Raw genomic sequence first — 25548 nt, forward strand, 5'->3', positions numbered from 1 at the left:
GTCCAGTTGCATTTTTGGATTTATTTACAGTACAGGCCAAAAGTTTGGACACACCTTCTCATTCAATGCGTTTTCTTTATTTTCATGACTATTTACATTGTAGATTTTCACTGAAGGCATCAAAACTATGAATGAACACATGTGGAGTTATGTACTTAACAAAAAAAGGTGAAATAACTGAAAACATGTTTTATATTCTAGTTTCTTCAAAATAGCCACCCTTTGCTCTGATTACTGCTTTGCACACTCTTGGCATTCTCTCCATGAGCTTCAAGAGGTAGTCACCTGAAATGGTTTCCACTTCACAGGTGTGCCTTATCAGGGTTAATTAGTGGAATTTCTTGCTTTATCAGTGGGGTTGGGACCATCAGTTGTGTTGTGCAGAAGTCAGGTTAATACACAGCCGACAGCCCTATTGGACAACTGTTAAAATTCATATTATGGCAAGAACCAATCAGCTAACTAAAGAAAAACGAGTGGCCATCATTACTTTAAGAAATGAAGGTCAGTCAGTCCGGAAAATTGCAAAAACTTTAAATGTGTCCCCAAGTGGAGTCGCAAAAACCATCAAGCGCTACAACGAAACTGGCACACATGAGGACCGACCCAGGAAAGGAAGACCAAGAGTCACCTCTGCTTCTGAGGATAAGTTCATCCGAGTCACCAGCCTCAGAAATCGCAAGTTAACAGCAGCTCAGATCAGAGACCAGATGAATGCCACACAGAGTTCTAGCAGCAGACCCATCTCTAGAACAACTGTTAAGAGGAGACTGCGCCAATCAGGCCTTCATGGTCAAATAGCTGCTAGGAAACCACTGCTAAGGAGAGGCAACAAGCAGAAGAGATTTGTTTGTGCCAAGAAACACAAGGAATGGACATTAGACCAGTGGAAATCTGTGCTTTGGTCTGATGAGTCCAAATTTGAGATCTTTGGTTCCAACCGCCGTGTCTTTGTGAGACGCAGAAAAGGTGAACGGATGGATTCCACATGCCTGGTTCCCACTGTGAAGCATGGAGGAGGAGGTGTGATGGTGTGGGGGTGTTTTGCTGGTGACACTGTTGGGGATTTATTCAAAATTGAAGGCACACTGAACCAGCATGGCTACCACAGCATCCTGCAGCGACATGCCATCCCATCCGGTTTGCGTTTAGTTGGACGATCATTTATTTTTCAACAGGACAATGACCCCAAACACACCTCCAGGCTGTGTAAGGGCTATTTGACCAAGAAGGAGAGTGATGGAGTGCTGCGGCAGATGACCTGGCCTCCACAGTCACCGGACCTGAACCCAATCGAGATGGTTTGGGGTGAGCTGGACCGCAGAGTGAAGGCAAAGGGGCCAACAAGTGCTAAACACCTCTGGGAACTGCTTCAAGACTGTTGGAAAACCATTTCAGGTGACTACCTCTTGAAGCTCATGGAGAGAATGCCAAGAGTGTGCAAAGCAGTAATCAGAGCAAAGGGTGGCTATTTTGAAGAAACTAGAATATAAAACATGTTTTCAGTTATTTCACCTTTTTTTGTTAAGTACATAACTCCACATGTGTTCATTCATAGTTTTGATGCCTTCAGTGAGAATCTACAATGTAAATAGTCATGAAAATAAAGAAAATGCATTGAATGAGAAGGTGTGTCCAAACTTTTGGCCTGTACTGTATATATTTCTATATCCTCCTGACACCCGGACTTTTGTGGTATGCTTTTTCCAATTTCTCCTGGCTATTTGACATCAGTAGGACCCAATAAGTATAAAAAACTAAACATTGTCAACAATAATTAAGACCCAATGTCCTCAAACAAGAGGATAATGAATTCCTAATGTCCTTAAACCAGTACTTGCTAAAATTGGTCAAATTTGTTGCCATATCAAACTACAAACGTTATTAATCATAAACAAACAAGTTTCACTTGACTGACTTGGCAGAGATGGCTGCCATCTTGTTTTTACATGGATTAGTGTATTGTGCTCTTACTACCACTAGATGGCACAAATTGGATTGCCCCCTCTGGGTTGGGAGAGAGTTACTGCCCAGAGCGAGGGAGTTCAAGTATCTCGGGGTCTTGTTCATGAGTGAGGGTAGAATGGAGTGTGAGATGGATTGACGGTTTGGCGTGGTGTCTGCAGTGATGCAGGCGCTATGCTGGACTGACATGGTTAAGAGAGAGCTGAGCCGGAAGGCAAAGCTTTCGATTTACTGGTCCATCTACGTCCCAGCTCTCACCTATGGTCATGAGATTGCGGATACAAGCAGCCAAAATGAGTTTGAGAAGGGTGTCTGGGCTCAGCCTTAGAGTTAGGGTAAGGAGCACGGACATCCGGGGGGAGCTCGGAGTAGAGCCGCTGCTCCTTCACGTTGAAAAGGGTCAGTTGAGTTGTTCGGGCATTTGATCAGGATCCTCCTGGGCGCCTCCTGTTGGAGGTGTTTCAGGCATGTCCCACTGGAAGGAGGCCCCGGACCAGACCTAGAACACACTGGAGGGATTACATATCTCGTCTTGCCTGGGAACGTCTTGGGATCCCCCAGGAGGAGCTGGAAAGCGTTGCTGGGGAGAGGGATGGATGGATGGATGGATGGATGGATATTGAATTGAATTGAAACTCGAATCAAATTTGGATCTTGTGAATCAGCATCGAATCGATTCAAGAAACCAGTGGCGATACTCAGACCTAGTTTTTAGGCAAAAAGTTTTGTGAGTAACTATTTTAACAGACTACGTAGGTGGAGCTCCATCGGGGTTGTTTTATGCCACCTGAGTGTGTCTGGCTTGTTGTTTTCAGATATCCCCGAGGATGAGGCACGATACTGGGCCAAAAAACTGGAGCAGCTCAATGCCATGAGGGACCAAGATGTAAGCTGTCACCCTGTTTGATTTAATACCCCAGCATATTCTCACATTTTAGGAACATGCCAACATGATTAATTGGGGGAGTAACTATGTCACACATTACAAGATGAAATCCAACTTGTTTCTCCACTTCTTGTATGTAGGCATAAAATGTCCCTGTTGATACCGGTTAACCTCATTCATGGAGTTTTTCATTTGTCTGACTCCAGTATTCTTACCAGGAAGAGCAGGAACGCCCTCTACGTGTACCAGGAACCCAGTGCTGTAAGTGACCGATCACTGTTTGTACATACCAGTCATTAGTTTGTGCTGAACAAGAGAATTATGCGTTTAGCTGCTGAGATGTAATTAGATTGCTTAAGCTCAGCATGTGCATTATGCGTGTAACCACACATGGGTTGTTGTGTGTTAGAGGGGAAAGAATTGCTGCACTGTAAAGGATCGATAGCAGTATCAGATGTCCGGAGGCGAGCTCCTCCAGGATGCTGCTGTGTTTCCACTATTGGCCCAGTCTGCCGAGCCTGCTGAGCCAGCTGTCTGGTGCAGGTGGAAAGACTTGGAGGCTCAGCACTCCCTCTGCGCTCTGTTTCCATTCACCAGCTCCATCTGGGAGCGTCAGAGCGTTTATTGTGGGAATGCATGTTTATGTTTGGACACCAGTGCAATTCATAATCAATACTGACAACCTCCTGTTTTATTGCAGGTAACTGGAGTCTATGGGGAGACCAACAAAGTAAGTGTACATACAGTCCATACTGTACATACAGTACCATCCATAAGTATCTGGAGAGTCACATTTTTATTTGATTTGGTAATTCATTCGGTAATGTCTGAAATGAAACAGCAAGTTTAAGGGTAAAGTGCTCACCTTCAGCTTCAGTCTGAGGGTGTTTACTTGCATACTGGATAAACAGCTGTATTCATGTGGTGGGGGCATCAGGGCTCTGATGGAAAACATTTAATTTCTTCAACATATTCAGTTTTAGGTAATGTAATGGGGCCGTAGGTATGTGGTCAGAGTGGATATTTATGGTGGGTTGGCAGAAAATGTCACACCAAAAAAGCATAGCCCAGGCTCCTACTAAAGGCTTGGTTTGGCTTCAGTGTTGTGGGAGGGGTGACACATATTAGGTAGGATTTCTACTTGTGTGTCAGCTCTTAGTAGAGCCTACACACGTAGCCTACATACATGGCATACACTGTTGTGAGCATTTATACTTGTGCGTGGTGTGTCTGTGTCACTCTGCAGTTACACCTCCAAAACACTAGTGGGTAGCAGGGGTTTTGTGAAGTGCTGTAAAGTTTAGTTGATTCAAAACACACATTAAACACACAAATCAGCTTCACTATAACTCGCAGCATTCACAGACAAAGCATTTGTCTTTATCTGGACACATTTTCCCCACAAATACAACATGCTAACGTTATTAGCAAAAGCCTATGGCATTTTACATTGTATAAATTAGCCTAGCGACTAGCGGACACTCTGCTCATATGAAGCCAGGATAAATCACACACAGGACTTAAAATGCTATTTTAGTGGAGGCTTTATTGTCTTCACAATTTATTGTTTCTTATCTGTGAAATTAAAGTAAATAAAAGTTTAGTTTCCACTGAGGGAAATGGCTTCCTGCATTTCCTGCATTCTGGTGAATTTTAATGCATCAATTTATGATGGAAAAACTCAAAATCAGGCGGCAGGTGACAGTTCAAAATAATATTGTAATATAATGTAATATAATGCAGTAAAGCTCTCAGGCATTCTGTATAACCCTCAAATATTTATTCTTCTGTAGATCAACCTTTCACACTTAATGTTATCTCTGCTCAGTCAACACATGTGAGGTTGATTTACTCTTCAGTCTTCTTTTGTGTTTTTTGTTTGGGGATCTAATCTCTTTAAATGTGCATGTGGCACCTGTTCACATCAATGACACATTGACTCATTTGAATTATTAAAACCTCCAGGACTTTAAAAGCTCATATGTGTTGTCATGTTCACAGACACAGTGGAAAATGTGGACAGGAAGAAAGTTTGTCAGGGCTTTGTTAAAGTTTCTGATCAGTGTGTGCACATTTTTAGGTCATTTTAGAATCAAGAGGCTTGGCAAGATAATTTTAGCTTACCTTACTTTTTTTTTTTTTTTTTTGGACAATGCACATTTATTTCTTTCATACTGACATTGCATTGTATGATTTTTTATAGAGTAAGTGAACCTTTCTCAAAGCGTTCTTATTTGTAAGTTAACTTTTCTTGATGCAAGCTGATTTTAAGAGTATTTTTTAACATTGCTTTAAAAAGTGAGGGACAAAATCAGCCTTTTAAAAAGTGGTGGGGACATGTCCCTAGTGTCCCCAGTGTAAATGACACCTATGCTGTTGTCACTGTCCTTCTTTACCGTTTATAAATTGGAAATGTGTATGGAATGCGCTTTGAGTCTCCCTGTTCACCTTCAAACATGCTAAAAGCTCAATGTCAGAACCTAAAGAGCCACTTCATCTAAATTCCCCCAAACACATTGTTTTTCCCCAGTTCAGCCCAAAGAACTGCTGCTCACTGGATATTTTCTCTTTCTCGGACCATCCTCTGTAAACCCTAGAGATGGTTGTGTGTGAAAATCCCTGTAGATTTTCCGAAATACTCAGACCAGCCCGTCTGGACCACGCCACGTTCAAAGTCACTTAAATCAACTTTCTTCCCCATTCTGATGCTCGGTTTGAACTTCAGCAGGTCAACTAGCTATTTGTGTTAATGAACAGTTGAACAGGTGTACCTAATAAAGTGGCCGGTGAGTGTACATTACGTATATGCAAATAAAACTGTCTTCCTCTATGTGTCTTGCTCCCCGTCTGTCTTTCTCTCTACCTGTGATTAGCAGATGGTCTTATGTAAGTGTCTGTCAGACTCACCCACACAACTGCACAGACGGATCTCATCTCTGTTCACACTGAGGAAATGGAAAGAGCAGGGGGGTAATGATAGATGGTGAGCTGATGAAGTGAGCGAGAGACACGCGGGGACACGGTTGAAGTGAGAAACAAAGTTCGATGCCTTTAATTAGTGTTTACACGCCCAAACAGATGACGATGAAGGTGTAAGCGGTGCAGCAGCCTCCTTTGTCCGAGCGCCAGAGACGATGATGGATAATGATGAATGATTAATAGATGCTGGTTTCACTTTTGACTGATTCAGCACTGTCTCTCATCACTTCCCTCTGGGATGTTAATCTCTGATCTATGGAAACCACAGAAAAATAAAGCATGTCCTTCGTGAGCAGGAACGGGTTTATGTTCAGTTATGGTGATGAGAATGAGAAGGAAGCCGCTGATGACATTCATCATGTGCCTCATGTATGGATGCACTCTGAATGACCTATATGGGTCTGATGGGGGTTCAGTAGTGGAACGCTGCCATCTCATCTATATTATCTGTAATTACCATAGTACTAAAAGATTGGTTCAGTGCTGATTAGAGCCTCTTATCTTTGTGCCACATGACAAGTCGCCAGTTGGGATCATCTCTTTCATGATGTTCTTTTCTTTTTTCCCATCTTTTCTCTTGTCTATTTCTGCACTCTGTGAGGACGCCATCAAAAAGACTGATGAATGTTTTCTCTTGCCACGTGCCTCTGTGCAGATGAAGACCCAGACAGTGCTGTGGATGACAGGGACAGCGACTACCGCAGTGAGACCAGTAACAGCATCCCCCCTCCTTACTACAGCACATCCCAGCCCAATGCCTCTGTCCACCAGTATCCCATCAGCCACCAGCACCGCAGCTCCAGAAGCTACTCTTACCCACGCTCTGGCAACAGCCACGACCTCGACTACCAACATCAGAGGACTGTCAGGTGTGTGCCTGCGTCAGTGTGAGTGGGACGTGGAAGTAATGATCAGTAGGGCTGCCCATGACTAATTCTCCTAGTCGACAAATAATCGTCCATTAGTCGACTAGTTGCCTGCATGTTTATGATATTAATGTAATTATTAAATGATATATTTTGGGCGGGGCAACACAATGGTTTGAGTTGAAGGTGTGAGAAAGAATAATATCAGTAACATTGTTAACACTGTGCTACATTACAGAGAAATACAAAACCGTACTAATGAACCTTCATTAATAGGCCTATATTTTATCTACAAGTGCACGTCACACACTGAGCGAGCCGCCTGTTAATGACGCTGTGGGCTAATGGGCATGTAGCTACTTCCGTGTTTCAGATGATACGTCATGTTTGTAGTCGACCAATGAAGATGAGTTTACATATCACCTTGGGTTCGTCCTTCACCTTCTCAAAATGATCCCACACTTTGGATTTCCTGCCCGACATGTTATTAACTAGCCTGTGGAATAACCGCAGGTACCAGCCTTGGAAATTAACCTGACTCCTGCCTGACTGCTGAGCGTGGACACTTCCTGTGTCTGTCCTTTCAAATTAAATTCATACATGGTCCAGTAATATAGGTTTGGATTTATTTTGACAAGCAGCTCCTGATAGAGTTTCACATTTTGGATTTCCTGCCCGACATTTTACCGCCTCTCTTGCCCTCGCTGCCTTTCTCTTTATACATCCATGGTGTTTTCCCTGTCCTGTACACGAGCCCTGTGTTGCTCATTCCTTAGTATGTTCAGTGCAAGCCACTTCATTTGTTGCCCAGTTACAGAGCCAGGCCTGTGTACGAACACCACTACAGACAGCTAGAGCACCGTGCGGAGAGATTTGCTGAATCTGACATAAAGTGTATTGGATTAGAATCGCTGACTGCACCTTTAATGATGTTAATTTTCTCAGTTGACTCAATGGTTAATTAACTAATTGTTGTAATAATCAGGACGTCTTTGGGGGTTTGAGGACATTTTGATCAGTGTTAAATTAAAAAAGATCTGGTTTCAGGTTAGAGGCAAAATTAATACTTGGAATTTGGCCATAGTTTGGGTGCCTGCTTTGCAAGAGAAGGTACATTATATATATAATTCATCAGGCTTATCTCTTTTTCTTCATCCATAAAATTTTGGCATGCTATTCCTCTTGCAATGTTGCCAACACATTTGTAAAAAATACATCAAAACCTGTGGAATGATTGGGAATGATGTGCTTTGATTTTCCTCAGACATTCGCTAAGTCGTTTTTATGAAAATCGCAAAAGACTGCTTTAAATTTCTTTTTCAAAGTAACGAGAGATAGTTGAGAAATCAACGTGGACAGAGTTAAAGTCACTCCTCTTTTGGGCTTGAACAAATCGTCATACTTAAACATGGAAAAATGATTAAAACTTTAAACGGTTCATGAGATCTGGGACTTTATTAGGCTAAAAGGACATTTTGATAGCTGATACGGTTTTCAAGAAATCAGCAGTGGTAGCAGACACCTGATCAAAATCATTTTATTATTTAGACCTGTGCAGAGAAAAATGTCAATTATTGAATGACCATAGTCAATGAAATTCTCTCATGCAGTGTGTAAGTGTGTCCTTCACTGGGTCACACAGACCAAACGCTATTTCTCTTTCAGAGTTGTTTACAATACTGTTTCATTTCTCAGCTTGTATTGACGTATTTCTCACGGACCGGGATTGAAGCTATGCGTACCTTCACCCCTTCTTTTATGAATTATTCAACTCACAATCTAATGGTCAATACTGCACATAAGATTAGCAGCCTGTGTGACTGTATTGGACAGGGCAACCTGCCTACACCCCCGCCCATTCGTCTTCATCTCTCTCCTCTCAGCTCTCTCCACTCCGCTCTCTCTTTCTATTTGTCTCTGCGCTCTCCACTCCCTTCCTGTCTTCACTATCTCCCTCTCCCCCCATCCATCCTCCTTCCTCTCTGTGCCTCTATTCTGTTTTTAATAGCCCCATTCATCAGGGAGTATAAATACTTTTTCCCTATTTGTTGCATTTCTGGATGCTTGTTCTTTTTCTTTTGTCAGCTTTCTGGAGGCCTCTCACCTTTCTGTTCTGCTCTATTTCTCGCTGCTTGTCTGGTACGCTTGTATCCCCGGTGCTTTTCATCGATTAGCCATCAGCATTATTCCTGGCCACCCCAAGACATGTAGAAAAGGTTTTTAGTAGGGCTGTCTGATAGAGTACAAAGTGTACAGGCCTCTGAGTGTTCGGATAAAGTGCTCTGTAAGCATTTTTGGGATTATGGCTCATAAAGGGAGGGAAAACTGTTTATTTTATATGCGTACATGTATACATGCAATAATAACCTACGTGTTTGTTATGTAACTGTATCCTTAGATAATTAGTCCATCCTGGGCATACAGTCTTGTGTCTTATCTCTGTTTCTGTTTCTCCTCCCTTCAGTCCCTCAGGGAGTTATGCATCTTCTGCAGAGCTGAGTCGGTGTAGCAGTCAGCTGAGTGAGGAGGACTATGGCGGTGAGTATGGGGAGAGGGACCCTTACGACGAGAACGACTCTTACCACTCCTGCCACTCCTCGGTCAGCTACAGTAAAGGCTCTCCTGACTGGGACCCTGATGAGACCCAGGGGGCGTACAGCGATGAGGGAGGCTACAGCAAAGACGGAGGAGAGGAGGCGGCTCTGTACGAGGAGGATGATGGAGGACTGTACGAGGGAGAAGAAGAGGGCCTCTATGAGGACGAGGAGATGATGTATGATGACGAGGATTTGTACAACTTGGATGGGACCCTCAGTGAGGACTTGGAGCCTCCGTTTACCCCGACCCCAACGTCAACAGCCGCCCCAACTCTGGATGTGCCCAGCTCCAGACCTCCACTAGAGAAACAGCCGTCCTTGCACCAACAGCAGCCCCCCACTCAACCCCCCAACCAAACATCCAACCAGTCTCAGCCTCCTGGCATGGCCCTGTCAGTACAGCCCCCCTCTGGTCAACAAACAGTCCAACCACCTAAGCAGCCCCAGCCCCAAACACAGCCACAGCCAGCCCCGTCTGCCACCTCCTTCTTCTCAATGGCCAAACCTCTAACAGCTGCAGTCACAGGCTTGGCCTCTACTTTCCTGTCTTCTGTTCCCACCGCGCAGCCTGCCCAGGCTCAGCCTCCAGCCGCAGCCGCATCTCAGCAACAGCAGTCTACCGCAGCCAGCAGCGTCCCTCCATCCCACCCAGCCACCGTGGCTAACTCAGCCTCCCAGCCCCCCTCGACCGCCACGGGCCCTCCCTCCCAACAGACTCCGTCCTCTGGGCAGCCTCAATCCCATCTCAACGGTCCTGCCACCACACAGTCAGCTGCCCCTGAGGACCAGGCTGTCAATCTGGAGGAAGAGCCATGGCTGGAGGAGGAAGCGATGTTGGAGAAGGAGGCCAGGACGCCCCCTGCTCAGCCAGAGGAGACGCTCCCCATGGAGGAGACAGAGGGGCATTTTCAAGAGAGCCAGCCGCCGACGCCAGTAAAGGAAGAAGAGATGCCGCCGGAGAGGTAGGAGCGAAGGTTGAAAGGATTCAGATCAATGACAACAAAAATAGACCAGAAGAGAACCAACACATTCACCACCAATCCTATAAATGTATCAGCTGCAGACGTTTTTGTTAAAACTCTAAAAAGTTTTTTTTGTTTCAGTCCTCCAGTCATAGAGGAGCCCAAAGAGCCAGTGGATCCAGCAGTCAGAGCCAAAGAGAACTGGCTGAGGCTCTATAACAAAGTCTTAGAACAGCTTCGGGAGGTAAGATCACTGGTTTGAACCCCACCCTCACTCCAAATTCCAGTCCAGTCCTCCACAACAGTCCAGTCCGACTCCCAGAGCTGCGGGCCTGCTCGATTCAGCTCCACCCTGTAATCTAAAAGATACACCCGAGTTCAAGAGCCTCTAAAAGTGTCTACCAAGTCTCTGAAATATGAATGTGCAGTGCATTATTTATGTGCAAAGACAGGGTGCATACAGTAAGTTCTTGAGTTCTTTTTTTTGATGGTGTGTTTTTGCTGGACACCAGAAAGAAGACTTAAAGAGACAGTTCACCAAAAATATATTTCCTCTTCACTGTGTTGCTTTTTATCAATGTAGATTGTTTTGGTGTGAGTGTTGGCGATATTGGCCACAGAGACGTCTGCAAATTGTTCCCAGCTTGTCTCGTGAAATCATGACCCCGTTGATCAAGATAAGGAAGGTAACCCATGTAGGAACTATTTATTTTTCTACTAAACTACACCCACTAACTGTATCACCGTGCAGAAGGAGGCATCTATTGCTAGCTCACCTGGCAAAACTGAGTCCCTTTTTCCATTGTCACTCTTGGCCATGCCGAGCAAAGTCATGCTGCGTCGATTTTTGTTTTCTTTGTCAGTTTAGACGTGCCGTGCCACACCAAGCCATGCCGGAGATGGACCTTTGCTGGAGTACATCCAAAAACTGGGTTGTACGCCCTTGTGTGTAGCGGTGACCTCTCTCCAACCGACGACCCCTTTTCTCTTCCCCAAACAAGCGTGTGTGTTGTGAAACTTAACTCACGTTCGTCTGCAGGAGCCCAGAGAGAAAGGTGTTTTTCAAAGTCTCTCAGTACTAGCGTAGCTTCTAACTGAATCTCTGTGGCTTGGAGTTAAGTTTCTCTCCTGCGTCCTGTTTGTACTTTAGATATCTGCTTTATTTTACTGTTCCATAATCACTATCCACCGCATTAGAAGTTGTGTGAAGCTGCTGCTCGAAAACTCAACATTTCCTTATCTTGCTGCTTCACAGTAAAAGTTCATACTTTTACTTTTATTGTGAAGAATCTACAGGAAATTAAATATTATTACTGAGCTGGTGGAACTTTGTTAGCAGCTTCTCTTCAGTAAAAGCAACTCTGATAATACGGCAGGGAGGACAGTGAGAGCAGAAACAGCCACAGTGAGATGTTGATGAAGAGCTGCAGACAACATGCTCTTACTGCGCTTCTGCAAACAGCTCACCTCCAACAGGTAAACTAAAACACATGCAGCAAAAATAAAAGGGGACTTTAGCTGTGAATCAGCCCGCTGCTTTTAAACGTCATCACCCAAGACGAGCCATCATCAGCTGAAGACACCTTCAAGATGGTAGCCCTGTTGTAATGGAAGTGCAAATCCCTGCTGTGCTGGGCTGCAGCCCAAACCAAGCCAAGTCAAGCCAAGTCAGCCCATGACTGTTGAAAAGTGTATGAGTAAGCTAAGCTGAGTAGATGCACACTTCCTTCTGCGCAGTGATATGGTTGATGGGTGTGGCTTGTTAGAAAGAAGACACACAAACACATAAAACTGCTCACAAAAATGTCTGTGGATTATCTTGAATAACCGAGTCATAATTTCTGGAAAGAGACATTGCTGTTAATGTTCTCAGATGTAGTTCTTAAGCGTTTTGAGCACCACAAGCTGAGTGCCATCTAGTTCCATTATACTGGAGAGAAGGCAGACATCTCTACAACTGATATCTCCAAAACAATCTAGATTGACAAATAGCACTACAAGTGAGAGATAAACTATGTATTTTTGATTTGGGAATGAATCGTCCCTTTAATGTGTTTCATATTCTATGATAGCCACCTTTTGGGTGACAGACAGCAAGCTTGTTATTTTAGTTTGGGTGCAGCACCACACCGCTCCTCAACAAATCTGCTTGATTTAATTGTGCACATTCAGTTTTGCTTGATCAGTTTTCACTTGCACATTTTATTCACATATTCTGTTGCTATTCATTACCTTTGAATTCAGTTGTACAAAGAATTAATCACTTGCTTTGATGTTTATGTTGATGTGTGTCGCGTTGCGTTTTTGTACATTTGGCTTCCTTTCGTTTGTCCTTTTTCTTTGGTTTTGTTTTTGTTTGTGCCGACCCACTTTGTTTTCTTTCCAGTTTCATGTCATTGCCATAGTGACACTCACATGCACTTTGCTCGGCCATCATTGGAGCATGCTGACAGGTAGGTACAATCTGATTGGATGCTTGAGAGAAAGAAGGAGATGCGTGCAACAGATGTCTTGTTGAAGTCCTCACTGTGTAAACAGGCACCTTCACTATGCTCACTCATCTTCACAACAATTTGATCTGTTCTGTTGTGGCATGTAAAAGCTGTCATCCAGTCTGATTATCAGCCGCACTGCATCAGGTTCTCCAAAAGACAGTTTTGCATAGTTACAAGACCAGTTTATGTATTCTCTAATTAATAAGGGTGACATTTCTTTTTAGTTCCCAATTATGCTTGCCTATGAATCAAGTCTTGGCAGATTTCCTCAGGATTATTTCCCAGTTGTACAAATTGTGTTTGGCATCTTATGGCGCATTCACACCAGGATAGTCCAGGGGACTTGGTTTGGCTGGGCGGGGAATGCCGAAAACTTTCACACCTTCATTTGGTTCGGTTCACTTTCACATTGCACTTTTTAAAGCAGACCAAACCACCTGCACAACATCACACAGTTACAACAGCTGCTTTTTTTCTTCCTGGTCAGTGCTTGTTTCGAGCACTGACCTGGAAGAAAAAAAGCAAAAGGAAGAAGAAAATCTGGCTCAGCGATTGGCCAGGACCGAAAACGGAAATCCATCCCCTTCCATTCCCTATCCAGCATGTTGCTCTGTACATGAGACAAATGCAGCAGTACCAGAAAAGACAGCGGAGAGTGAGAGACAATGACATGCTGCTGTGGTTAAACAGATGCTGAGCGAGGTTTAGTTTAGTTTAATTTATTAAGGATCCCCATTAGCTGGTACCGTAGTAACCAACTAATCTCATTTTCAGACTGCATAAATGTCCATAAATCATACATATGCACTGCGCTCTACGTGACTTCCTCTCTTTGGTCTGCTGGATAGTCCGTTTGCATTTCCCACTGTAAGCGAACCGCACCAGGGTTCACTTGCAAGTGAACCAAGACACCCAGTTTTCAAGCGGACCAGGGTTAGCTTGTTTGGTCCGCACCAGAGTTCGAATGAGCGTTTGCACCACTCCAAACGAACCAAACTATCTGTGGAAGTGCACCAGGGTTCGTTTGAAGTGGATCAAATAGCGCCAGTGTAAATGCGTCCTTAGAGATCCTTGAGCATTAGCACTAAATAAGAGTTTTTACTGACCCAGCCCACTTTCTACCACTGAGGTGACAACAAACAAATGAAAGGATGTAGGCTTTGACATGCTTGAACATTGGGTGTAGGGGTGTCACATATATGAAATGTGGGGTTCGGGGAGCATCACACACTTAATTTCATGCATTCCGGTGAACTCTTATGCACCATTTTGTGCCCTTTCTGCACCATTTATGGTGTAAATGTCTTTAATTTTGTCAAAGTAAAAGCCCTCTGCTACTTTAATGCTTTTTTGGGAGGGGGGGCAAATACACATTTTAGATATTAAGGGGGACATGTCGCCTGCGTCACCCTTGAAATTTTAACCTACGCACCAATGAGATGGGATTTTAGATGTGAAGAGTCTGATGAAGCGCTTTCCTTTAGTGATGCAGCCTCATTCATACAGTATATGAATGTTAGTAAAGGCTGCAGGGATACAGTTAAGTTTTCTTCCTCTTACATTCTTTCTTTGTCTCCTTCAGGCTCGAGGAGAGACCTCCAACTCCCTGTGGTTTGGTAAAGGAGGGTGAGTGTCTGCTCTCAGTTCCTGCAGTAATATCTCTCACACAGAACATATTATAAATCACACGGTGTATTAGTCGAGCTAATGCAATAACTCCATAAATTAAACTCAATTAAAATTATCCTCAGCTCATCATGGAAACCTGCCGCCACTGCCGCCGCCTTAGATTGAAAATGCCCTTCTTTAGTCCGGGAATCCTCCGTTCCATTTCATTCCGATCCACAGGCTCATTCAGCTCGTGGCATTTGGCCAGTGAGTATTGAGCGGCGGTGGGCTGCCCTGACTTAGCTGGCAGGTCATTTGTAGATGAGGCAGACCTCAGAGTGGAACTGAGGCTGCATACTGAATAAGTGCTAAGTTAGCCAAATAGAAACCCAGAAATTATACCCAGGTGTGAGGAGTGTCGCTGCCACTATTTGAGACGAGGCAGTCGACGTAATTAAACTCCAGTAAAGCCCTTGACTGGAGCATTAGAAACACTGATGGAGGGAATTACATCTGCCCCACAGTAACAAAACATGATTTCACAGTAAGACATTTTGATGAGAGAATATTTTTTTCTACTGTAAATTTCAATGAACATATTTATACAAATGTATAATGGTTCGTACTTTTCTTCTTCAGCATGGGAGGTGCACTGTACAGTATCGACAGCATGCCTGACCTTCGCAAGAGGAAAGCCATTCCTCTCGTCAGAGATCTGGTGAGAAACAAACACGGACACAAGCAGTAATGTACACCAGTATGAGGGGGTAATCACTGTTGTTGCAGACTTTATTGGTTTCTCTGGATCTCAGTTTACTCTAAATCAACAATCTCTATTCCTGCCTCTCATGCTTTATAGTTGTTTTCTTACAATGAAAACATCTGAACTAGGGTTGCACCGATTGTGAAATTAACCTTCGTCCAATACACATTTTTAGCAAATAGAGCTTGATGCATCATAATTAAGCCTGCAGCCTCGTGCCTACGACCGAATCACAGCCGTGACGATATCACAGTACAACATCACGAGCTCGAGTGTGATATTGCTTTTATACTACAGTTCAACAGTTAAATAAGCAAGGCTGATTAAGAAATGTTGACAAATGAGGACAAAATAGATAATTTAAGCATTTTATTTGTCTTCCGCCAACAAAAATAGCTCCCTCAGGACTCCGGTGTCACCGTTGCTATGTAACACAAACATGGTGCGCCAGGCACTTACTCTTTATACACATTTATCTGCACATTTCCATTAATTGTGCAGCCGGTGAAATAAGTCTCTGGTGACTGCATGGTGGACTGTCGCTTCACAGGCACAGCCGACTCTGCCTTCTGATCTGACAGTATGTTGCTTTTCTCCAAGTCATTGAGCTCCGCTGATGAAACACTGACAAACCTGGATGTGTGCTCAGATGGATTCAGCTTCTCCTCTCCCTCATCTTCCTCTGATGACCATTCATAGTGCAATTCAAAACTTATTTTAGGAAATAAATCCATATTTTTGGCTGTTTGACAGTGGATGAATTAATTAGCCTACAACGCAACTGCTGACCTAACTGACACTAACCGTCAGTTTTGATTTGATTGTTGATTGCAATCAGCTGTGAGGCGGAGTGATACATACACAGTGAAATAACCGTGATGTTGTACTCCAATATCATCACGGTTTTACTGTCTCTCGACCAATCAGATTGCAGGGCCGGAACTAACTGTTGTATAATATAACTCAGCAGTTAGTTCTGCTAACAGCTAACATTAACTAGCTCTCCTTGTGCTGGTGTTAACATTGATTTGTTGATCACAATGTCAATATGTAGGAAAAATAGGGTGTGTCCTCTCTGATGTGTCAACAGGGAGACTTCTGCGTCCTCTGTTCGCCCTAAACGTGTTCTCTAATATTCCTGGGACACCATTAGTCTTGAGCTCTGCCTTTCAGCCTGTGCAAAATTGATGTAACACAACTGAAACACATCAGCTACTGCCATCAGTAAATGTCATCTTATTTGCCAACAAGGCGAATGTCGGCAAATAATACCCATGTTCGGCTGCAATCGGTGCATCCCTAATTAACATGATTTCAGTTCCCCTGTACGTCTCTGTTATTTTTTTGTCTATAATCCAAAGTGAATATACTCATGAAGACTCCTCATGTCGACGTCTGACTGTTGCCCCTTCCACAGTGTCATAAGCTCAATTTGTTGATAAATGCATGCATATCGGTGGTGTTGATATAATTACAGTAACTAATCAATGTAATTATGCTGTTCTCCTCTAGAGGTTAAGGCATACCTGTCAGATATGCATAGTGGCTCACACATACACACACAGGGGTTCATAAATCAGTCTCTCCAGGATTTTGCAAGCTTTTTTTATTGGGATAGTTGGAGCCTGAAATGCCTGATTTAACAGCTTAAAAACATGTTGTGATATTTTTAGGCATATTTTGCAAAGAAATTGTGTAAACAAACAAAAATTGGAAAGATTTTTAATGCGTGATTTATGAAAAATCAAAGGAAACTTGTTACAGTGAGAATCAAACCACACTGTTTTGAGTTTGGGATTTATTTTACACTAGATGCTCGTCGCTTTGGTTCTTTCAGCCATTCTCCAGGTGTCTTTGGCGGTAGAAGAGTGTTGTGTGTTGTAGTGGAACACATTGGTTTACCCCCACTTTTGTGCAGAGCATCAGGAAATACCTTTAGCAGCCATTTTGTTGTCATATGTGAGACGTCTGCATCTTGACAACCAGAAACAAGGAAGTCAGTTTGATGATGTTTTGTTGAAGACTTCTGTGATTGGTGAAACTTAAAGGAAACTGAGATGACTGGTCAGGTTTGAAGAAGTTGTGGTTCACAGGGATTGATAAAAATGTGCATGTATTGTACATACATGTATTGCTCGTGTCTGAAACCTAAACTAAAATATATTCCTTTCTGTTCCTCCTCCACATCTCCTCCTCTGTCTCATCGCTGCCCGGCCTCATCAGGCCATGGTGAGTACCTGCTTGTCTCTCACAGGAATCAAACATAAAGTCCACAGTCTAGTTCAAACATTCAAACATTCAAACATAAACACTTCTCTGTACGCCCTCTCGTCCCCAGTCTCTGGTGCAGAACTCTCGTAAGGCTGGAATCACCTCCGCCATGGCTTCCACCACTCTCGGCAATGAAGAGCTGGTGGGTTTCCTCATCTCACTTCTTCTTCTTCTTCTTCTTCTTCTTCTTCTTCTTCTTCACAATTCTATTCAGGATTTTCCGACCTTTCATCACCACCGGTGTAAAAACTCACATTTCTCTCCTTCATGCCCTTTGCAGAAAAGTCATGTTTATAAAAAGACCCTGCAGGCTCTGATCTACCCCATCTCCTCCACCACTCCACACAACTTTGAGGTGTGGACAGCCACCACCCCGACCTACTGCTACGAATGCGAGGGGCTGCTCTGGGGTATCGCCAGGCAAGGCATGCGCTGCTCCGAGTGCGGCGTCAAATGCCACGATAAGTGCCAGGATCTGCTCAACGCCGACTGTCTGCAGAGTAAGCATGGCAGCATCCGCTCACACACACATTTTTGCACACTTGCACAAAACACTCTTTTTAACTTATGCATCTATTTTTACTTTGGTACACACACACACACACACACACACAGCCGTCCACACAAACCCAAAACCTATTTTAGCTCCTCCTCTGTATCCTTCTGCCCGATTGACATCCCATTATTCTTGTTCTCTATCCACTCTCACATTCTCCTCCCTCTTCCTTTCCAATTTATCTCCTGAGTAATGTGCTGTCATACCCCTGCCTCTCCTCTCTCTCTTACACCCATAGCCTTTGCATCCATACTGCTTTGTCTAATTCACCTCCACACGGGGGTGACTTATCCAATTCCCATACTGATTCAAACGGAGTCAATCTACGCTATGCATAATTCATTGCTCTGCTGTCTCCAAAGAGTCTCACAAGATCTCGATGCCAACAACATCTCTTGGTCTTTTACTCTCTATCTACTTTTTTTCCTGACCAGATCAGTGGTTAAGTGGATTCAGTTTTTGCACGAATATTGGGAGGTTTGGGGTTTGATCCCCTGCCAAGAAATGTCAAAGACTTTAAAAATTGATTTGATGATATCTTAACTTGGCACTCAGCTTTAAAGAGATAGATTGCAGGGGGAAACAGGAGATAAGCTGCTAGTCTGTGCGCCATATTGCCTTGAATATATTTTACACTATAAACCGTTCTTCCTGCATCCTTCATCTCATCAGGAGCTGCAGAGAAGAGCTCCAAGCACGGGGCGGAGGACCGAACCCAGAACATCATCATGGTCCTGAAGGATCGCATGAAGATCAGAGAGAGGAACAAACCAGAAATCTTTGAGCTCATCCTGGAAGTGTTCGCCCTTGACAAAACAACACACGCTGCGCAGATGAAACAAATCAAGCAGAGCGTGCTCGACGGGACCTCCAAATGGTCAGCGAAGATCAGCATCACTGGTGAGTTAAGGGTGTCAAATGTTACATATGCACATACAGGGCCATATTCAAACAATCTGTGGTGCAAGTTCATTTTGGTGTCCAGTTCCACTTTTGCTACTTAAATGGCGCATAATGTGGACGCAGAATAATGTACAAGGGGGAACAGGGTTTTATTTCGTCCCTTAATTAATCATAAGTGGGTTTGGGGCATAACATGAATTCAATGAATCAGTGTCACCTCCCATTCTCTTTAAAAAACAGGTGTGCCTGCATCTGGCACACTGATATTTACATGCCGGTTTTGATAAATTGGAGAAGCGAGTGGTTTTCTACTGAGGAATGCAGTAAGAGCAGAAATGTCACCGCAGCAAATATTGTGGAACATCACAGCAGCAAAACTAAAAAAACTGTAATTAGAAACTTGACAGAGAAAACAGAAGTAAAATTTTAGCTTCTGAAATAGTCAACAAAGTTACGTTGTTCCTCGTGTAAATGACCACAGCGTCTCTCTTAATGGTGAGTTAGCCAGCAGCTCTGAGCCTGGGTCTTCAACAGGGTGTCTGCAACCTCTACGGGGTCCTCAGAGTAACCGCACTTGGGCCACCAAATTACTGTTTTATAATTTTATTTTTAACCTTTAATTTACTTTGGTTTTTGTTTTGTTTTTTCTTACAAAAATTATAATGTCTGTGAAAATACTTATCAACATAAATCCAACATATTATTAGTGGAGATGAATTCGCTAGGAACATTAGTGAGAAGGAGATCTCGGAGATCCGAAACCAACACGAAAGCAGTGGACTCAGGACGAGTTCATAAATAAATTAAATAAATAAAATACAGTACACAACATTAACGATAGCCTAACTATTACCCTTGAATCCTTGTGCAACCATTTGAGCTAGCTAACACTAATCACTGTGCAGCACCCGTACAAGTACAAGTACGTAAAATAAGTAAACTGTACAAAATCAAAGAGCAATATAAGAATCAAACAGTATAAAAACACAAAGCAATATAATCAGGAAGCATCAAAAAGAAGCAGAATATAATAAAGACGCAGACTGAATAGCTGCATTCACATTATTGACCGATGGAAGTATAGATATTGCACAGTTTAACAATACTGATATTACACCCGAGTGACTGATTGTAAGCAGTAAAAATAAAAACAGTTTATTTATAATGACTAATAGAGAGGCTGAGTGGCAGAATTGACCTTATTGCACATATCAAGTGTCGATACAGATATTGCACATGAGATTATTGGCCAGTCAGCTGTATTATTATTCCAACTGTGCTGTGACATTCCTGTGAGCCACAAAGGATCGTTTGGTAACTTTTTGAGCAAAAGACTCTGACACACTGTCCGCCTCAGAAACTAGTGGCAAAACTGCAGAGGGTGAGGCTAATATACCGAGCCATGCTCCAACTGCCGCTGACGTAGCAGCTACAGACAAATGAGAGGAGACCCAAAAATATTCAGAGAATTATCTCAAGTGTAACTCAGTATATGTAGTAATGGTTAGTTATTTTCTAATAGGATGTGTTAGTCAGACAGCTGTACAGGTCTGTGTTGAATGTCTCTGTGTCTCCTCCTCAGTGGTTTGTGCTCAGGGCCTGCAGGCGAAAGACAAAACAGGCTCCAGTGACCCCTATGTGACTGTTCAAGTTGGGAAGACCAAGAAGAGAACCAAGACCATCTACGGAAACCTGAACCCTGTCTGGGACGAAAACTTTCACTTGTGAGTACAGTGGAGGGTTTCCAATGCTGTTACCAGGCTGTCTGCAGGTCCTTAAAGAGTCTTAGATTCAATGTTACAACAATGAGGCCTTAAAAGTCATTAAATAGTCTTAAATTTGAAATAGTGAAGAAAACATATTTATCTAATTTCATTTATACATCTTCTAATTTATTCTTATGAAAATGAGTGAAGCTTTATTTATGTAAAATTCCATATTTCCAATGTTACAAACCTTTAAAAACTATAATGCTGTCATTTTATTTCACACTTGCACTTACCTTTTGGCAAAATATAGCCATATATTCCTACATAACACCTCCCTCTGCACAACACCACACAGGCTATACACTACTTACCTGCAATGCTTAGATAAGTAAGATATGATTTGTCCAAAATTCTGTCCTAAATTTGGTTAAAAGGGTCATAAAAAACATTCAATTTATCTGTCTGATACCTGTGGTCATCCTGGTTATGTCATTTTATGTCACTGTATGGACAGTGTATTGCCCTGATTTAAGGTTTTATCTCAGAAAATTAATTTAAGACACTTTATTATGTCTTTCGGATCACCAGAGAACCACGCAGTACTTAGAAATTAGTGTATTTTCCCTCGTTTCCTCCACCATCATGATTCGCTCCTCTGCATCACAGCTGTGGACTTCTTTGGTTTGCCAACACTTTCTGTCTCTGCCTCATCCAGTGAATGCCACAACTCCTCCGACCGCATCAAGGTCCGCGTGTGGGACGAGGATGACGACATCAAGTCCCGCGTGAAACAGAGGTTCAAACGTGAGAGCGATGACTTCCTGGGCCAAACCATCATCGAAGTCCGGACTCTGAGCGGGGAGATGGACGTCTGGTACAACCTGGGTGAGTTTTCAAGATAAGAGACAAGACGGTGGAGAATTAGAGACGGATGAGAGGAGCAGGAAGCCGCCACAGAGATAACAGAACAAGAAACAGATAATTGAAGTGCTTGTCTCTTGTAGATTGAACAGATTTCAGCCAACTAAGGAAGCATGTGTATCTTTCTTTCATTCGACAGACAAGAGAACTGATAAGTCCGCCGTGTCGGGGGCCATCCGGATGCACATAAGTGTGGAGATCAAAGGAGAGGAGACGGTCGCTCCGTACCATGTCCAGTACACCTGTCTACATGAGGTCAGTGTGAGCAGACATCTGGTGGAAGCCTTCCAAATGTTGTTGTGATTATTTGCACTTGAAATAAAGCATTAATTATGCAGGAGCAACCTTCTGAGTTAATTAGCCCCAGTCAATTTCATTCTGAGTTTCACATTAACACAATCAATCACCTTGTGAATTTTCTGTTTCTGCCTTCACACCCTGGGAAATGTGCGCTCCTTTTCAAAATAATAAAACATGAGGTTTGTCGTAACGGTGTAACAGTTGACTTCATTAGTAACTGTCTGGAATTATTGAGGCATATGTACCAATGTAGGTCAAATATGGACCTGCTGGATATGGGACAGTGTCATATATCAGCTCCTCATAAAGTCCTATAGACTATTTCACAGTTTCATATATAATCCTGTTAAACTGCAGGGTTGTAAGAAGGGGATGAGTCACTATCCTAAAATTACTGAAGAACTTTAAACTCATCAAGCTGGATTTAGACACATTTTCACTTTGACAATGTTTCCAGTGTTGTGCTGTAGCTGTCCATTAGTCACTCAGTCTACAACAGAAAACAGCACTTCAGAATAAAAGCTCTGTGCTGGAAATTTGCCATACATAAAAAATAAAGTGCACTGACATGTTAGCAATGTAAAATTATACTAGAGTAAGACACCGATCACACAGAAAGCGTTTTAGCAGCAATTGCTTTTAATAAGAGTGAAGCTTTTAGCTCACACTTCTGCGCTCTAGGCACCTGGCATTTTTGTCGGAGCGCTCTGAACTCCTCAAGTTAAAAAATATTCAACTCAGAGTTTAGTTAAGTTTAGTTTATTTGATTTATAAGAGGACAATTACATTATTAATTTACAAGAAATGAAAACATGGTTCCACCAGATTTAGCAAAAAACGCTAATTTCCAACTTTAGTCCTGCACAAAGCAAATAGATTGTTGGGCACAGGGAAACAGAGATTTGTGTGTGTACATGATAGGAAAAGTGCCGCATGTCATCTCCTTTTTTGTCATCTTTTTTTCCCATTGTCCAATTGGATGGTTTGAGAGGCGGGCCCTCTGTGGTGGTCACGACAACAAGTTTACAGTTGGTAAACAATGGAGGAGAAACTGGTGGTAGTGGTTGATGGATACCCAGAGCTATGCAGCCCAACGATAGACAGCAGGTTGTCAAACTGCCCCTGAGTCATCCTGAAATATGCCTGGAAACAGTCATCATGGAGGTGAAGCTCCTGGACCAACTGGTGGTACTTCCTGTGATCCACCCTCTTTTTTAGGGTCTCATGTACCCACACAGATCTGTTTCCCTGAGACCAACAAACTATTTGCTGACAGCCTCTCACCCTCAACCAGAGCTACAGCAAGAAGATGCTCCGAATGCTGCATACAGCTCCTTGATGTCATCAAGGCTCCTGGCTCACCAAGCATTAATACTTACAGTAGATCTGATCCTTCTTAACCTGATCTGTACAGCCTCGCCTTTTTATCTGGCTGGTTTGATGTAATCATTGTTTTTACATTTTTTTTCTTGTCACTTACCTGTCCTTTGTCTTTGTTCAGCATCTGTTCCAGTACACCACCGAGGAGCAGAACGGCGGCGTAGTAAAGATCCCTGATGCCAAAGGGGACGATGCCTGGAAGGTGTATTTCGAGGAGACGGCTCAGGAGATAGTGGACGAGTTCGCCATGAGATACGGAGTGGAGTCCATCTACCAGGCCATGACGTCAGTCCTTCCACCATTACTGTCAATGTTTAAAGTGGAAACAGACAGCTTTTCAATTTTTCCCCCTTAGTTTCTGAGTGGTATTATTGTTGGCGCCACTATTGGAAAGACAACCAGATTGCTTTCCATTTTACTCAGAGTGAGGCAGCTACCAACATCACAGGACACGCTGCATTTCGTTTTCCACAGTTACTTTTGTTAAATAAAAAAAGACTTGTCTATTTCAGCTTCAACCATTAAGTTATATAAGTTGTATGTTATAAGTTTTTGATTTTATTCCACTCACTGTTACATGGTTAGATAAGACAGTTGGATACATATAGTTTATGTTTTCCTTCCAGTACGTGGGTACGAGGAGTAATAAATGCATTAAATGTTCTTTTTGCCACTTCCCACCCCACAGCCACTTCGCCTGCTTGTCATCGAAGTACATGTGCCCAGGAGTGCCAGCTGTGATGAGCACCCTGCTTGCCAACATCAATGCTTACTACGCCCACACCACCCAGTCCTCCAACAATGTTTCTGCCTCGGACAGATTTGCTGCATCAAACTTTGGCGTGAGTCCCTGAGTAATATTTGGTCCTTCCCTCGTATATATGTGACTGTATACTACATGAGGCCTTATATTCAAAGTGAAACATGTTATACAAGAGTCTCTGCAAGTCTTAAAAAATCTTTGAATTCAAATCAGTTTTTCAAAAGTCTTAAAAAATACACGGAGACACGGAAAGACAGGGAAAGTAGGATTTTGTGAATTTTTTTTCTGATGTTGCATTGTAAAATCTCAAAATAATTGGTAACACCTGTTTTTCATAGATAATTTGCCAAACGTCCCTTACATTACGCATATTGAGATAGCTGAACCAACAATACTTAGGGAAATGCTTAGAGTGGAGGATCCACTTTCTAGCTGTCAGCTGGTGTTTCTCAAAGTTAAGGACTCTTCCTTGGAAGGATCCTACAGAGGCAAGAGTCCTCCTTAGCATTTAGTGAACACACATTGGAACATTCTAACGAGTGTCCCCAGGTGTATGTCATTAACCCTCAGCAGACTGAGGGGGTTTCAGGGTAATGTGACCATTTTGGCACTCTCTGATGTTGTTGTACAATTTGAACAAATGTAAGCAGTGTTTTCACGTCACAGTGAGCAGTGAGTCACGTGACTTTTAGGGAGAATATATTTCTGGATTATACTTAAAAAAACAAACAGGTAGGCTCAATGAAACCTTTGTGGCACTTAGCGCTCCATCAGTGCTGTAAATGATTAAAAACTTTTGTTTTATCGAAATCATGGTATCTTAAAAATCTCATTATTTGGCAGTGGACACATTTGAAAGTAAATTATGTGGTTTCTGTCAGTATTTTTCATGCTTGTATGATACAACTCCTGGAGATACTAATCCAAATAAATGACACATCTATCTAAATCCTGCCGAGCTCTGCTGATGCAGGTTTCATTGAAGAGGCCCCGCCCTCACTTCCAGCAAATCATGTGCAAAGTTATTCCCGCTGAGGATTCACACATGCATCCTTGAAAATTCTCTGAATGAGGAACTCAGTCCTCGGTAGAATTTGAGGGATCCTTTATTTGGAACAGTCCTCAGACGGGATTTGATGACGCACCATCTTTAAAATTCAGCCATTTAAGGATCCTTCTTTGACTTTGAGAAACACCCACTGTACCCTGGACGACATGGGGAAGTGCAAATTCATCAAAAATTGGCTATTTAATGAAGATTTTTGACTGAAACTGATAAAAGATAACACATTCAAGCCTCGGTGTATTTTATTCAAAATGTTTTTAGAACTCACAGCAGGAATCCAAGCAGTGAGTCCCATGTGCAGACTGGTGTTTCCCAGTACTGCTCTATCCTCCTCTCCGCCATGACACATAGAAATCGTGTTTTATGCTACAGTAAACATTTCCCCTTACTTAAGTAATTGATGTCAATTCAAGTTTTTGGTTATTGCAATTTTCATGGTGAGTGGCAGAAAAAAAAAAGTCTTACATTTAACTTGCCTTAAGCTGTAGGAACCTTGTTTACTACATTACTTTTAATAGTCATTAGAAAAGACTAGCCTGTGGTCCCCTTGGGCTGTAG

The 25548-nt window shown here is 42.9% G+C and overlaps 1 protein-coding gene across 1 annotated transcript in view; it reads left to right on the top strand.

The window, feature by feature from the left end:
• LOC117272199 (protein unc-13 homolog A) overlaps positions 1–25548 on the top strand; it is a 57763-nt gene that overhangs the window by 15207 nt on the left and 17008 nt on the right. The window contains exons 6-22 of the mRNA XM_033650982.2: positions 2781–2851; positions 3058–3112; positions 3552–3581; positions 6486–6699; positions 9161–10255; positions 10397–10499; positions 14333–14376; positions 14998–15076; positions 17345–17350; positions 17460–17534; positions 17673–17892; positions 18621–18848; positions 20434–20575; positions 21276–21445; positions 21621–21736; positions 23283–23446; positions 23850–24003. Of these exons, the coding sequence (XP_033506873.2) occupies positions 2781–2851; positions 3058–3112; positions 3552–3581; positions 6486–6699; positions 9161–10255; positions 10397–10499; positions 14333–14376; positions 14998–15076; positions 17345–17350; positions 17460–17534; positions 17673–17892; positions 18621–18848; positions 20434–20575; positions 21276–21445; positions 21621–21736; positions 23283–23446; positions 23850–24003 (2966 nt within the window). The remainder of the gene's footprint in view (positions 1–2780; positions 2852–3057; positions 3113–3551; positions 3582–6485; positions 6700–9160; positions 10256–10396; positions 10500–14332; positions 14377–14997; positions 15077–17344; positions 17351–17459; positions 17535–17672; positions 17893–18620; positions 18849–20433; positions 20576–21275; positions 21446–21620; positions 21737–23282; positions 23447–23849; positions 24004–25548) is intronic.

Source organism: Epinephelus lanceolatus, chromosome 12, assembly GCF_041903045.1.
Source record: "Epinephelus lanceolatus isolate andai-2023 chromosome 12, ASM4190304v1, whole genome shotgun sequence".
Classification (NCBI taxonomy): domain Eukaryota; kingdom Metazoa; phylum Chordata; class Actinopteri; order Perciformes; family Serranidae; genus Epinephelus; species Epinephelus lanceolatus.